Raw genomic sequence first — 13,668 nt, 5'->3', positions numbered from 1 at the left:
ATATCACCCGAAACAGCATTCCTTGTCTCACTGGTCTGGCTGGACAGAGGGTTACTGTTACCATGGTTTAGCCCCTCCCCAAAAATCGTTCTTGGCAGTCATCCTGTATCCAGCCCCCCTCCCACACTTTGTGCCATAAACACGCCTGGAGGCTGCAAAGCAAGTAAATAAAAATATACAAAGTCTCTTTCTTTTGAAAATAAGTGCTTTTTATATTCTAATTTTTGCAGATTGTTTAGAGTTTTTTGTGACTGGGAATAATAGTTGTTTTAAATGTATTTCTACTTTTTTAAAGTTATTATTTTTCATACAAAATATACCAGTTATAAACGTATCTTTACAGTAAGAGTTCACACGCAGTGTTATCAAAAGTTGGAAAGCTTTGAAAGGTGTGACGTCGACCAACCTAGCCGGCGGCGTGTAAGTAGTGTTTAAAATGCACTGGGAGTGGCAGGCAGCACACACACGAAGGAAAGTAGGTAGTTGAAAATAGCTTTCAGTATAAAATAGCATGGCTTTAGAGCGAGGCATGTTCAGTCATTGGAGGCTGGAAGAGGGGTTGGGCTGAAGGGATGCAAGAACAGGCCATATTCTGACTCAAAAAATATTTCAGGTTCCAAGAAAAGCTCATGGTTTACTATTCTGAGTCACCAAGACGTGGTGGCGATCTAGTGTGTGGTGATAAAACATGGCCGTGCAGAAATGCACCAAATTGCAATTAAACTAGAAGTACAGGAGATTCCTTTCTTGACATGCCTTGGGGGTTGTTCCACTCAGTCGACGTCAAGAAACACTTCCCAGTAAGGCACAGGGAGATTTACATCAAAAATGAGAGGAAATCATAAATACAATTTTGCTGAGCTTGAAATGTATTCTCCCTGGCTCAGCCTCAATTTCTTGAAAATCCTGGTTAGTTTTTAAAATGTTTTAGTTTTTTTAACATTGCTTTGGTAACCTGAAGAAAACAGTAGCCATTTCAAGATGGAGTTTTCAAAGAACGAGAAGGAAACTACGACCCTGAGGTTCCTTTCACCCTCTGTGGTGATCAGTGCCGTTTTAACAAGTGGGCACGCTGGGCAGTTGCCCGGGGGCCCCACGATCATAAGGGCCCAATGTAGATCAGAATTTAACACTAATTTTCTGTTAAACATATTTATTCCTGTGAGGGGTTGTGTATTGCCCCGGGCCTATAATGCTGTTAATGGTGGTGCTCATGGTCTTCTTGAGGCTGCAATACGTTGTCATTAGAACATCTTGCACAAATCCTCCTTCAATGCCATAGAGAACTGTGCTGGCTGCTCACAGCTCACTGAGCATCATGGGAAAGCAGTAGTTGCAGTACCTACGCTTGCTTAGAGTCATGTAGAAGCAGCAGCCCAAACAGAAGCCGTGCATGCGGTGTCACAGCCTGAGGAGTGTCCTTGGAAAGAAGCAGATCAGATACTCACTGCTGATATCTCTTTTTCACTGCTTTTTTGTTATTTAGAGCAAGAAGAAGTTCAGTCAGCGTGCCACTGTGTCACAACTCGCCTAAAAGCAAGGCAGGAGGCGGCCTGCGTGGCACCTAGAGCCGGACAGACTACAGGGCGTTTTGGCATGCTGCCGAGCTGGGGGCTAATTTCGTTAATGGGGACCTGCGTGTGCTGAAAAAAATTGTTTTGCTTTGTTGATTTCGAAGCATACCCAGGTCTCCATCAACTAAATCAGCCCCAACCGCAGTGAAATCAGCCACCAGTTCGGCAACATGCCAAAACGCCCAGTAGCCAGTCCGGCTCTGGTGGCACCCTAGGAGAGGCGGGTTCACAAACCATCATGTCTGTTGTGACATCTTACTTTGTTCTTGTGTCCAAGAGTGGATAGATGCAGACATTTAGGGAACAAAAGGTTAAATTTACTAGGTCTAGGAGCCAGAAATGTTTGAACTGGAGACATATAAAGTTGTTTAGCCTGGGGTTCTTTAGTCAAGTTGTGTTGCTGAGTGAGAAATGTCGGGATGCACACGGCCAGTCGAGCTGCCCAATAAAAAAGCCGTTCTCCATGATACGAGGAGAGCTAATTACTGAACCGCAAGAGCTTGTGTTGCGCCACATGCAAGCAAGCGGGCGCCTCGTGGCCTGGTGATGACGCATTCATGCTTGTATCTGAATAAGCGCGCGACCTGTACAGAAGGTCTGGTCTTCAAAATATGTGGACCAGACTCAAAATCTAGGTGCACTTTACATCTCATTGTTAAAAAAACAGCATAGAAGGAAAAGATCTAGAGCAAAGTGTGTTTACCGTTTTGTTAATTCATGAGATTTCAACCTACATCACTCGTCATGCCTTTCATGTGTTGCTATTGTCCTATTCTGGAACGTTTTAATATTGTGATGTAAGTGGCTACTTGGACTGCATTAAAGGAATAATGCATAATGTCAGCCTCCGTGTCTTTAATGAAATCCAGATTCTCTAGTCATGTTAATATGAGAATCGCTATTTCAACCTACATCACTCGTCACGCGTAAATGTTGGTCTTGCGCATGCGCTGTGCTCTGAGGCCAACTGGCCAATAGGGAGAGTACCAGAAGGTATGTGCTTAGTTTGTGTGTGTATGCCTTGTTTCAAGTCGAGTAAAAAAGCCTCATTTTATATGCTAGAGTAAAAATCACGTGTCTCATATTTCACTCAACAAGTCCACTCAAAAACGCGCCAGCCATGGCTTTTGTTCACACTTTTAAATATTTTGCGTCTCGTAAAAAATAGATATTTTAGAGGAAAAGAATGGGCCGAAAGCACAACAGCCACTTTGTATAAAAAAGTCTGCTATCTCTCGTGACGTTTGCCATGCGTTTAGCTTTCAAAACAATGTGATGGTATGGGAGTGTCGGCCATTCCTGTGGCGAGCTGGGGAATCGGGGATTCGTGCTGAGAACAAAAACTAAACTAAACTAAACCCCCACAGAGAGGGCACCTCTGGCGAACAGCACAAAACACATTTATTTTTGAGAACAGATGTTGTTAGTCAGCTAGTGATATATTGAAGGGGTGGGGCTGATGACGCAAGCGCCTGCGGGGTGTATGCCGAGGCACTACGGCTCGTAGCTTAGTTGGTAACGGCAAAATCTATGATTCTAAAAAAACAAGAATTTGTAGCGCCCTATCATGCCAGGCCGGCTGTCGAGGCACTCTCCGGAGCAGTGCTTGCATGGACAGACAAACATTTGGACGAAATTGTCGGTATTGTCCCATTAAAGTCACGCAACACTGGTCCTGTTCCGTTAACCTCCGATGTCCTGCAGAGTAGCGCCCACACCGTCCTCCTAAAAGTAGGGCATACGCTGACTATTGTATTGGTTGGTGTCGGTTCTGCGCAAGAGTGCCTTTACTCTCCGATCACCCGTGTCTTCGTCCTACAAGTTCTGTGCTAATGAAAGGAACACAGTCTTGCTGAGAAACGCCAGTACTGTCCCGTTAAGTTCTGCCGCGGCGTGCCATAGTTTCAGAAAAGAATGACAAGGCTTTTAAAAATAGCTAGTGCTGCAACAAAAAGTTGTGCCCCCATCTGCACAGTAGTGATTGTACGTAGCCACAATAACTACCGCAAAACTGCAGAGATGTGCCATTACTGTCGAATTTGCATGTCTGTTTTGCTGAAAAAGCGCTGGTATTGTCCCTTTAAAACTTCTGCAGCCCTGTTAAGAGGTTCCAGTACTGTCCAGTTAAAGTATCAAAGTTCAGCAGAGAAGTCCCGGTACTGTCTGATCAAAGAGCGGCAACCATGCTCGGGAATGCGAGTTCTGTCCACGTCGCAGGTGCCGAGGGTCTTAAACACTGCTCAGGAGGGTGCGAATCAAGCCACGCCCTCCAACGAACCTCCATGCAAGCTCAGCCTGGCCTATGGTGTGCTTGTTCGACACAGTTATTGATTTCTGATTAATGATAACGGTGATTGGTTGGTGATAGTTTTTTTGTTGTTGCTAGAAATGAAAACGCACCTGCCCTTACCTAGTCCCCCAGGGGAGGAGAGGAAAGAGGCTAAAACGGCGAATGGCTAGAGGTGGCTGGGGCCATGCCCCGCCGAATGGCCCGAACACGCCTCAGTTGATCTGGCGGCAGGCCTCGAAGGTCCACTTTGTGGCCCCGCCATAGATGTCGATGTTGGACTCGGACCATGTGATAACGTTGCTGGCGGGGGCCTTGGTGCTGCAGGTCGCCAGGTTGTAGACTTCAGAGGGCACCAACTTCCGGTCCCAGATGTTGAAATGAGAGAGTTCCCCAACGAAGGCCTGAGTGGCGTCAAACCCGCCTCCGAGGGTATCCTGCAGGGGAACACAACAAAAGGGAACTTTGTGATATTTCTTTTATTATTTTATTCTTTACCAATTTTTAGAGCCAGGATTATAATTAACAGGCTACTGGTCATATTGTGTGTTTTGTGACCTGAGTCAGACCTATTGCCTTCCTATATAAAAACAAATTAGGGGGCACCCTGTGTTGCCATTAAAGCTGGGAGAGTTTGACGAGTTCTGCTATGCGGAACTCCTTGAAGTGACCCAAAAACTCTGCCACACTACGCGAAGTTCCGCAAGAGGCGGAGTGGGCCTGGTCAAGCCTGTTCGTGTTGATTTTCAGCACCGGATGTTTGTCCTGCACTAGAAAAGCAACACGAATGGCACCATGCGCAGAGCAAGAGGGCTCTGCTTCTTTTCTGCCGCTCATCAATGCAAACAGGTTTCTCAACATGAGCGGTCGCCTGCATTGAGAAATCCGACCAACTGCGTCAGAAATCTCACTGGCAGGTGGCTTTTTCTTGTGTGCACTCACAAACTTGAAGTCGGGGAGCGCAAGCGGGAAAAAAACTCTTCTTTGCTATGCGGAGCAGAGTTTTTCAGAACTCCACATGCTCCGCGAAGTGCAGAGTGTGAAAAACTCTGCGAATGGAGCAGAGTTCACCACCTGGTCTTATTTCCCATGGAACCAGGGCAATTAAAGACATATTAAGAAAAACAGTTCTAGAAGGAATAACTTACAGATAATATTTGATACTATAGCAGGGCTATGTGACATAAAGGCCATGCTGACACAATAAATGTATATAAAGCAGTGACAATTCCTATTAAAGAATAGATGCTACAAATGACAGCGAAGTGCAAGGAAGAGCACTGATTGGGAGCAGCAAGAAAAATCAGGCCACAGATAAAGAAGAAGGTGGGCCAACATTCTCTTAGAGATATGAAGTTTAATCTTGCACAGAAATGGAAAAGTGACGGGCTCCAGGGCCCCATGCAGCAGAGAGAAGTGTGTTAGGACCTCCACACATTCGATTGAGGTTGGTCAGTAACCTCCTGATTTTAAGGAATGGCCGGAAGCGAAGAGCAGACTTATTCACTCCGTCTATGCCTAATCATCCTGATACATCGGATTCCTTAAATTAGGAGGTTACTGACCTACCTCAATCGAATGTGTGGAGGTCCTAACACACCTCTCTCTGAGGCCCTGGAGCCCGTTGCTTTTCCATTTCTGTGCGAGATTGAACTTAATATCTCTAGGAGCCTGTTGATCCACCTTCTTCTTTACCTGCGGCCTGACTTTTCTTGCTTTGCCCAATCGGTGCTCTTTCTTCACCCTCCTTTTGGTCCTGATGAAGACCCCCACGATAAGGATTAAGTTACCTTGATTGTACATAGGGGTCGAAACGTCAAGTCTTATATCACTTTGTAAGCTTAGTCGACAGAGATTCATTATCTGTGACTACTATTTGCTATGTCTGCTGTATTGATTTGCCATTATTAGGCTGGATAGGTGTATATATTGCACAATGCCTTCCCTTTCATTTAACCCTCACTAGCACAGATTCTTTCCAGAGCCCTCTATTTCCCTTCTCTGAGCACCATTTTTAACTAAATGCACAGACAATCATGCTGTCATTAATAATCATGTGGTTTAATTAAATTACAATTTGTTTGTATCCATTATGATATTTTTTGAATGATTAATTTTCACACTTTTTTTTAATTGTCTTCCACTGTGACATCTCTTGTTACGTACTGTTTGATACCCGGATCCAGTGGTATTTCGGGTTACCCCATTACATAGAACTCAGCACAAAATGCAAACATGATTAAGAACGATTAGTTGACGGTTACTAGGAAGTAATTTCATCAGGGTACTCCTCAGGACAAGAGAGTAGCAACATGTATGTCCTTACAAAATGTAAACAAGCATTGGCAAAGCAAATAGGTCTGGTCTACAGGAGACCTATTGGCTTTGTCAATGTTTTTAGCCATCTTATATAGCGGCATGGATGCTCTGAAGCATGGCTGAATGAAAAAAAAGCGTTTTATTTTACATTCAGCCCTGAAAACATTGACAAAACTATTAGCTCACTAGTAGGAGAGACCTATTAGCTTTGCCAATGCTTTTTTTCACTACATACTTTAAAGCGTATATATAAGAAGGAAGCACTTTAAACTGTGCTAAATATCTGCCTTTGAGATCCCTAACTGACAATTAAGATACAAAACGAAAGAAGGGCAATGTTAAAAAGAATACAGAGGTCTTTACAGAACATTCTATTGAAGTAGCATGTCTGGGCATTTGTAGAATTTCAACACCTGAACCAATTGCCGGCTTTTGATTAAGCAAAGAATATGTACATGTAGAGTTTCTTTGCATGTCTCCTGACACCAAAAGCAGAAGCAGCTGCAACCAGATGCATAGACCATCATCGGCCGCAACTCATTGGGCAAGAGACGGCACCTGTGCTCGAGGGTTGCGAAGGCGCAGGAAAAAATGTGCGAGCCAACGAATCAACAGGATGAGTCGAGCCATGGGTTTGCCATGGGTCTAACCCCCAGATTCATCATGGTCATGTTTTGCGAGTCCTTAATAGCGAATTCGCTATTAAAGACTCGCAAAACGGGATGCATGTAGAAATCGCAATATTTTATGCGATTTCTACTGCTTCCTTATTTGCGAATCGCTAATTGCAAATCGCAAATAAGGAATGGCTTTCCCATTCATTCCTATGGATGAATGGGGAGGCATTCCTTATTTGCGATTTGCAATTAGCGAATCGTAAATAAGGAAGCAATTTCAAGGGTGCCAGGGTGTCCAAAGGACACCCTGTAGCACCCCTGAAATGGTAATGTACACTGGTGTTGCGCAAACACATGTCCTAAGGACATGTGTGTGTGTAACATACAACTTAGAAAAATGCACTAAAGTGCATTTTTCTAAGTTTTTGCTATTTACTACGTAGTTAGACTTCGCGGTAAATAGCGGCCGCAGATTGCGAATTCGCAATTTTAAATTGGTTCATGAATTGCATTTAAGGAATCTCAAATTGAGATTCCTTAAATGCAATTAATCGCAATTTAGTAATTTCTAGAATTGCGATTTTTGCATTTGGGATGATGAATCCCAAATGCAAAAATAGCGCTCTCAAAGGGCCAGATTCTCAGAATCTCGCCCTTTGCGAGCCGATTTCGGCTTGATGAATCTACCTGTTACCCATGCACGCTCTGAGCACTAAAAATATTCCTCATGTCAATCATGCAACAAACATCGCAGTAGCTCCAGGCCCGGACTGGCCGTTGCGGGCACCGGGGAATCCCGCGGTGCCTCCGCAAGGGTGGGGGCCGGTTTTGGCTCCAGGGAGCCGTTTTTGTTACAGGGCCGTTTTTGCAGCATAGCATAGCAAAGGTGCAAAAGCCGCCCTGTAACAAAATCGGCCGAAATCCGGCCTACAAAGAGCTCTGTCGCACCCCTAGGGTGCCGGCCAAGCACTTTGCGAGGGCCGGTTTTGATTCTCAGTCCGGCCCTGAGTAGCTCCTGCTCTCAAGGGCTGTGCTCGGTGCAGTTCTTTGAGCCTGCAGAAGTGTTTTACCTTAGTACATCGGCGTATATGAGAAGTATATATTAAAAGTGAGTTTTCAAACATCAACTGAGAAGCAAATCTGCCTCAGCCCCGATGACAATATTAATAGTGAACCAAGAGGCAAACCGAAATTCCTATTAAAGATGGAGCGACAATATATACCATTACATAAAATACAAGTTAGGTTATTTGAAGAGCGCAGTACCTGAACCCAAGCATTTGATTTTTTTGTTCTATGGGGCAATGAAAAAAAAGTATACACAACCACTAAACGAAGACAAGTGATTTGTTTTCTTTTTGTTTACAGATCTGAGTTGGATTGGTAAATAAAAAAAAGTAGCAGAAGGGGAGGGTAAGTATGCAGGTGGAAGGAGGGAGCAGATGTATGCAGGTGGAGGAACAACACGGAGGGCAGACTCATGGAGGGCATGGAAGCCACATGGAGGGTGGGAAGAAGCAACACGGGACACATGGGGAGAAGCAGCACAGGGGGCACAGAGAGGGAAGCAAACAGACAAGATAGAGCAACGTGGACTGGAGGGGAGCCCACAGGCCAGCATACAGCAGGGGGTCAAGGAGCGAAGCACACAAGGGTGAGCAGAACATAAAGCAGAGCAATACGAGCGCAGCAGAGGAAGACAAGTACACAAGTCAGACAGCTGAAAAACACACAATCTCTTGTGAAGTGCTCAAAACAAGGCTGTATAGAATAATGCCATGCAAGCCAACACAAGGTAAGCAACGGGGGGAGGGGGGGTTCTAAAAGCTTTTTTGTTAACAGCAGTGTGTCACAAGCGAGACGCTTGCGTTAGCATATGCTCTCATAGGTTCGACCCTAAAAATGGAAAAACAGCGCTGGTAAACACACATAGGTAATTGCCATGGTACAAACGATTAGTCTCCCATGGGGTTCGGGCTCCCACTGGAGGTTCAATGAGGACATGCTTCCTCACAAGCGGGGTCTTCTGTGATTAGTGCAATGTGCAAGTGTGAAAAAGCCTCATTAGATGACCTTGTGTGTGATAAACAGCCTTGAAGTGTACCGAATGAGCCGCTTGCTGGTGAAAGGCCCACAAAGAAACAGCAGAGTCTTGGGCTTTGCCTCCACATTAGAGATACTCTCTATTCCTCTAGGTTGGCACCTCTGAGGCGGGCTGGTCAGACCACAAAACTCCTCTTTGAGATGGCAAGATAAAAACCCAGAGCTGCCTTGGCGATGCCCATGAAGGCGACGCTTAAGGCCGTTTATGTCAGTCACTTTGGGGCGCACTGCAGCGGGGCTGTCTTGAAGTATGGCGGTGGCTGAGGAGGAAATAGGAAGAGGAGTCAAGTGGAAGTGTGCTGACAGGATGGCTTAGCCGAGAAGGACAGTCTGGAGAACCACAATGATGGCAGGGAGGCCGCTAAAGATGGGGTGTGAGCGGCAGTGGGCACAGTAAGAAGCATGCACAGATTTCTAGCTGCTAGGGCTTTCAGGGCATTGGTCTTGATGTCATTGCTGTGGGCCACGCCGCCGGACCTTGGGCTCCCAGCTCTTCCCCCGGTGTGTGCGCAAGGGTGTTCCAGTTGCTCGAGCCACTGCAGCTCTAGAGAATGCCACGGATCCCCCTCCAACCCCCCACATACCTACCCCATGTGGCTTGACTGACCTTACTGTGACAACTACGGGTGACGCAGCAGCAAACTGTACATGCGTTTAGCAGGGGGAAAGTGGGGTGGTGCAAGGTCGGAGCTGTGAGTAAATTGGATGCATTTTGTACCGAGTGAGCGTGCTGGAGGAAAGAAGGCTCCAACTGGGCCATGCTGAAAGGGCTGCTGCAAATGTGACAAAACAAGAACAAGAATTGCAGCCCTGTTTACAGAAACAGATCTCAGAGCGCTGTTAGAAAAATAAAAATGTAGTTCATAGGACAGATTCTATAATGGGACAGGAGTAAGGATACACGTCATTGGTAGGTGCTCAATGGGAGGAAACAAAACATGAAAAGGTGGGACAAAGAAGAAGGATTAATTACTAGCAAGCAAGCATTTTGTAAACAAAAATCAAAGGGGCGAATTAAAAGGCAATGGATGGACTGTAAGCCCACAGAGTGTATACAGCATGCCTCGAAGAGACAGCGCAAGCACTGCCTAGGCTCGACCTAATAGGGGGGGGATCTAGGACAACAAGGTCCAACAGGGCCAATACATATCACAGGGACATCTCATCTGATGGGCAAAATGATTATTAATGGAAGTCATACAGGCAGGCTGATTTATCAGCAAGTTCTTTAATCGTGTCAGTAATAATGAATCCGAACTATGCATGGCCAACGACTGCAGACGAATCATTTTGTAGAATCCCATTTATCAAAAGGACAAATGATACTGCTTAACCCTATAAACATTAGCATTTAAGATGTATGATTCTGATTCCAGAATCCCTATTCACACACCTACTAAGGGGCACACAATTGTGATTCTAGAATTTTGTATGGAAACATCTTAAATGAAACACCCAAAGCTAAGTCTAAAATATAAAATTCAGAATCATGTACCATTTAAAGGGGAACACAATTTTGATTTTACAATTCATGTTCACACATCAAAATGCTACAAAAATCTAGACCCCCAAATCCCTTTTTACATACATTATCAAAATGATACAATTTGTAATATGTAATCCTTATGCAAGCATTTCCATCTTTAGACTCCCCCACAATCATCAATTCGTCATAAGATATGCATTATGGTATCCATATTTATTATTTGAAGGGACTTGTGACTGTTAGTCTAGAATCCCTATTAACAAATGATCAAATGAACACATCATTCTGATTTCATAATGTCTCACTTTTGAAAGGAGCTAAAACTTCTGGTTGTGGAATCCACACTCCTGTCTGACAGCAGAATGCATCGTGGAATGGACTCAAGATCATGAGTCCTAAATCCTATTTCCACATCGAAAAACGAAAGATTCTGATCCTAGAATACACACTCACCCACCAAAGGGAAACAAATTCTCATTCCACACTCTCTATTTAGTCTCCGTAAGGATACAAATTCTTGGCTGTAGAACCCGTATCAGTACATCGCGGAAGGGACTCGTGCTTATGGTTCTAGAATACCTATTCACACATTGTCAGACATCAACACAGGTCTGATTCTAAAATCCCTATTTACACATCAACTAAACTGTGACTATAGCTTCAGGACAATGTTCAATTACTGATGACCCATCAATTAACCTCATCAGTGGGCCAATGATTGCAAAGCTGCACTGCCTCGCTCTGAAGACACAGTAAGCGCTAACAGAGAGATACAAGAATATTTTTGTCTGGGCTGCTGCAAATCAATTAAAATTGGTAATTCAGCAGCAAGAGATGGCAAATATTCAGAATTATTCTCAAATACTCTTCTTTGATGGTACCCAAAGAAATGGGAGTAGAGTTACTAAAATACAAAACACGTGTATTGAAGCAGGATGATTGAAGCATTTCGCCCGAGCATGCCATATTGGATGCCCGTATTGGACAATACCCATATTGGATGTGGCAGAAAAACTTTACGAAAAAGTGGTGCATTCACGTCTCTCCAAATGAGTGTAAGATTGCAATAGTCCACCAGACAGCTTGACTAGATTGGCTTAGTGGACATACCACTCTCTGGTGTGTAAGAGTCTTTACATTAAGTATGCTCAAATAAGAGTTTAAATAGCTTTCTGCAACTTTTTGTAGACCTTACTAAGCCATTGACACAACTGACTCCTCCAGGGCTTGAGTTCAATAAAACCAGGCTGGCACTTTCCCTTGTACTGGGATCTGATCCAAGTGGTCTGTTCTGGTAACGTAGCAGTAGGTGCACAAGGCAGGGAGGCATTAGACAGACAATCCAGGTGAATGAGCGGTTAGGAAGGAGTGTCTGAAGACCAGGCTGACACCTACAGGGCTATTTAGCCTGTAGAGCTCAATGGGAGCTGCTATCATTCTTTGCTGTATGCAAACTAGATCTGACAGTTGATGGGTGACAGCGCATATTATCACAGGCTAATGAGTATTTCAAGACACAACATCATGAGTTCCACTTAGAGAATATATGAGTAGTGTGCTTTGGGAAAGGTAGGTGTGGTTATGGCTGATATTTAAAGTGGCAGGAATTAAAATCAGCGAACATCCACATGTATTTTGGCTCTCATGTGATGAAAGAATTGTAAATGGGCACACCATATGACAAGGGTCAGAAACTCGCATCAAGCAAGAGTATGGGTTTAATCTGCTTTTGCTTCAAAAAATCATGGGCTATCTTGTACTACTTAAAATACATTTTGGTTAGTTTAGTAGTATGCTTCTACTTGGAAGCAACATTTATGGTGGGAACAAGGTTGACTGAAGGGAAGTTATGCAGGACCATTTATTACATACAGTTCTGTGGGTCCCAAAATATATGTCATCTGCACTTCAGCCGAAGATTATTGAGATACGAACAAGGAGGCACCTCAGAAATAACATTTTAAGATTTTGATGAGTAAACAAATGTATGCAAATAAGGTCCATATTCTGAGCTCGCCTTTTAAGGAAACCTTTAGTAATCAAGATTCCAACACCGTGCAAGCGCTTGCGATTTCTGGTTAATTAGCCCAGTGAACAATCAATGAAACAATCAAGCACATTTAGGATGAGCTCCTTGGTCCCCAACAATCAGGATTCCGCATAATCCTATCTACTAAGACAGCTCTCGTCCACACACATAATCAACATCAAAACAACTGCCCAGCACAATCTAATCTTCTTTATTCCTTGCGTGCCCGCTGCGTTTGATATGTTTGATCATGCTACTCTACTTTCCGTCCTTACTTTCCTAGACAGATTTGGCTCTGCCCTTAGATAGTTCAACTTCTTCTTAGTGAAATCTTCTCCTCCTTTGGTTTCTCGCATCATCTCTGCTTCGATGACACCCAAATATTTTCCTGTTCCACATCTTTCTCAAAACTCCTCTAGTTAAGTGTTCCATATTACACCAGTTATTCCTCATTGTATGGCTTCAAGAACCCTCATGCTGAACTCTTCAAAGGCAGAAATCTGATATCTTCCATCCCCAGCTGCAGACACTGCTTCCCTCTGACATTTGCCCCCTGTGAAGAAATCTTGGTGCTCTTTTTAGTGCTAGCACAGTTCGGAATCCATCATTACTGCTGCAACGTCAGCTCCGTATCAAGTATTCAATATACAAAGGCTCTGTTCATGCATCCTATTACATACTGCCAAACCATTGACAAATGTCCTTGTTCTAAGTACAATCCAATGTTGTGGCAGTCTAATTACTCGTTTTCTCAATTGGACAACTTCTTCATCTAAGCTACAAGAGCATCTTGCTCTCTACCCAGGCTTGCGCCACATATTCTTATCAACGCCAGGCTGGCTGCCTGGCTCCCTTACATAGCAGAGTCCTTTGTAAGTTTCCAGCACTTGTATTTGAAGTTATTCATGACTTTGCACCCGACTAAAATTTGACAACACCGACCTGCTACAATCACAAGGCAGCAACCTACTTTGTGCTCACTAGGACCATCTGGCTTCACCCAAACCGCCCTGTACTACATCCAGGTTTTGGCCCTTCCATCCACTAGGCCACCACCTGATTCCTCCTCATGCCAGAGCCTGCCTCTCCATCCAGGATCACCATCATGTACTAGAAGGCAACAGCTGACCTCAACATCTGTCCGTCCTCCCTCACAGTAAATATGTAACTTCAACACATTTCCTGTTAAGTACATGTAACCCTATATTACATCTGTATGCATGTCATTTTCAGTTGTTTTTTTCCTTATTCAT

At 44.2% G+C, this 13,668-nt stretch overlaps 1 protein-coding gene across 1 annotated transcript in view; it reads right to left on the bottom strand.

The window, feature by feature from the left end:
* Positions 1-1,592: 1,592 nt before the first annotated feature.
* Positions 1,593-13,668, bottom strand: part of NPTX1 (neuronal pentraxin 1) — a 75,041-nt gene continuing 62,965 nt past the window's right edge. Inside the window, exon 5 of the mRNA XM_086931042.1 lies at positions 1,593-4,298. Coding sequence (XP_086787168.1) covers positions 4,077-4,298 — 222 coding nt within the window. The 3' untranslated portion in view covers positions 1,593-4,076. The remainder of the gene's footprint in view (positions 4,299-13,668) is intronic.

Source organism: Lissotriton vulgaris, chromosome 7 (assembly GCF_964263255.1).
Source record: "Lissotriton vulgaris chromosome 7, aLisVul1.2, whole genome shotgun sequence".
NCBI lineage: Eukaryota > Metazoa > Chordata > Amphibia > Caudata > Salamandridae > Lissotriton > Lissotriton vulgaris.
Note: the sequence above shows the minus strand (reverse complement) of the source record. Positions and strands in the feature narration are given on the sequence as shown.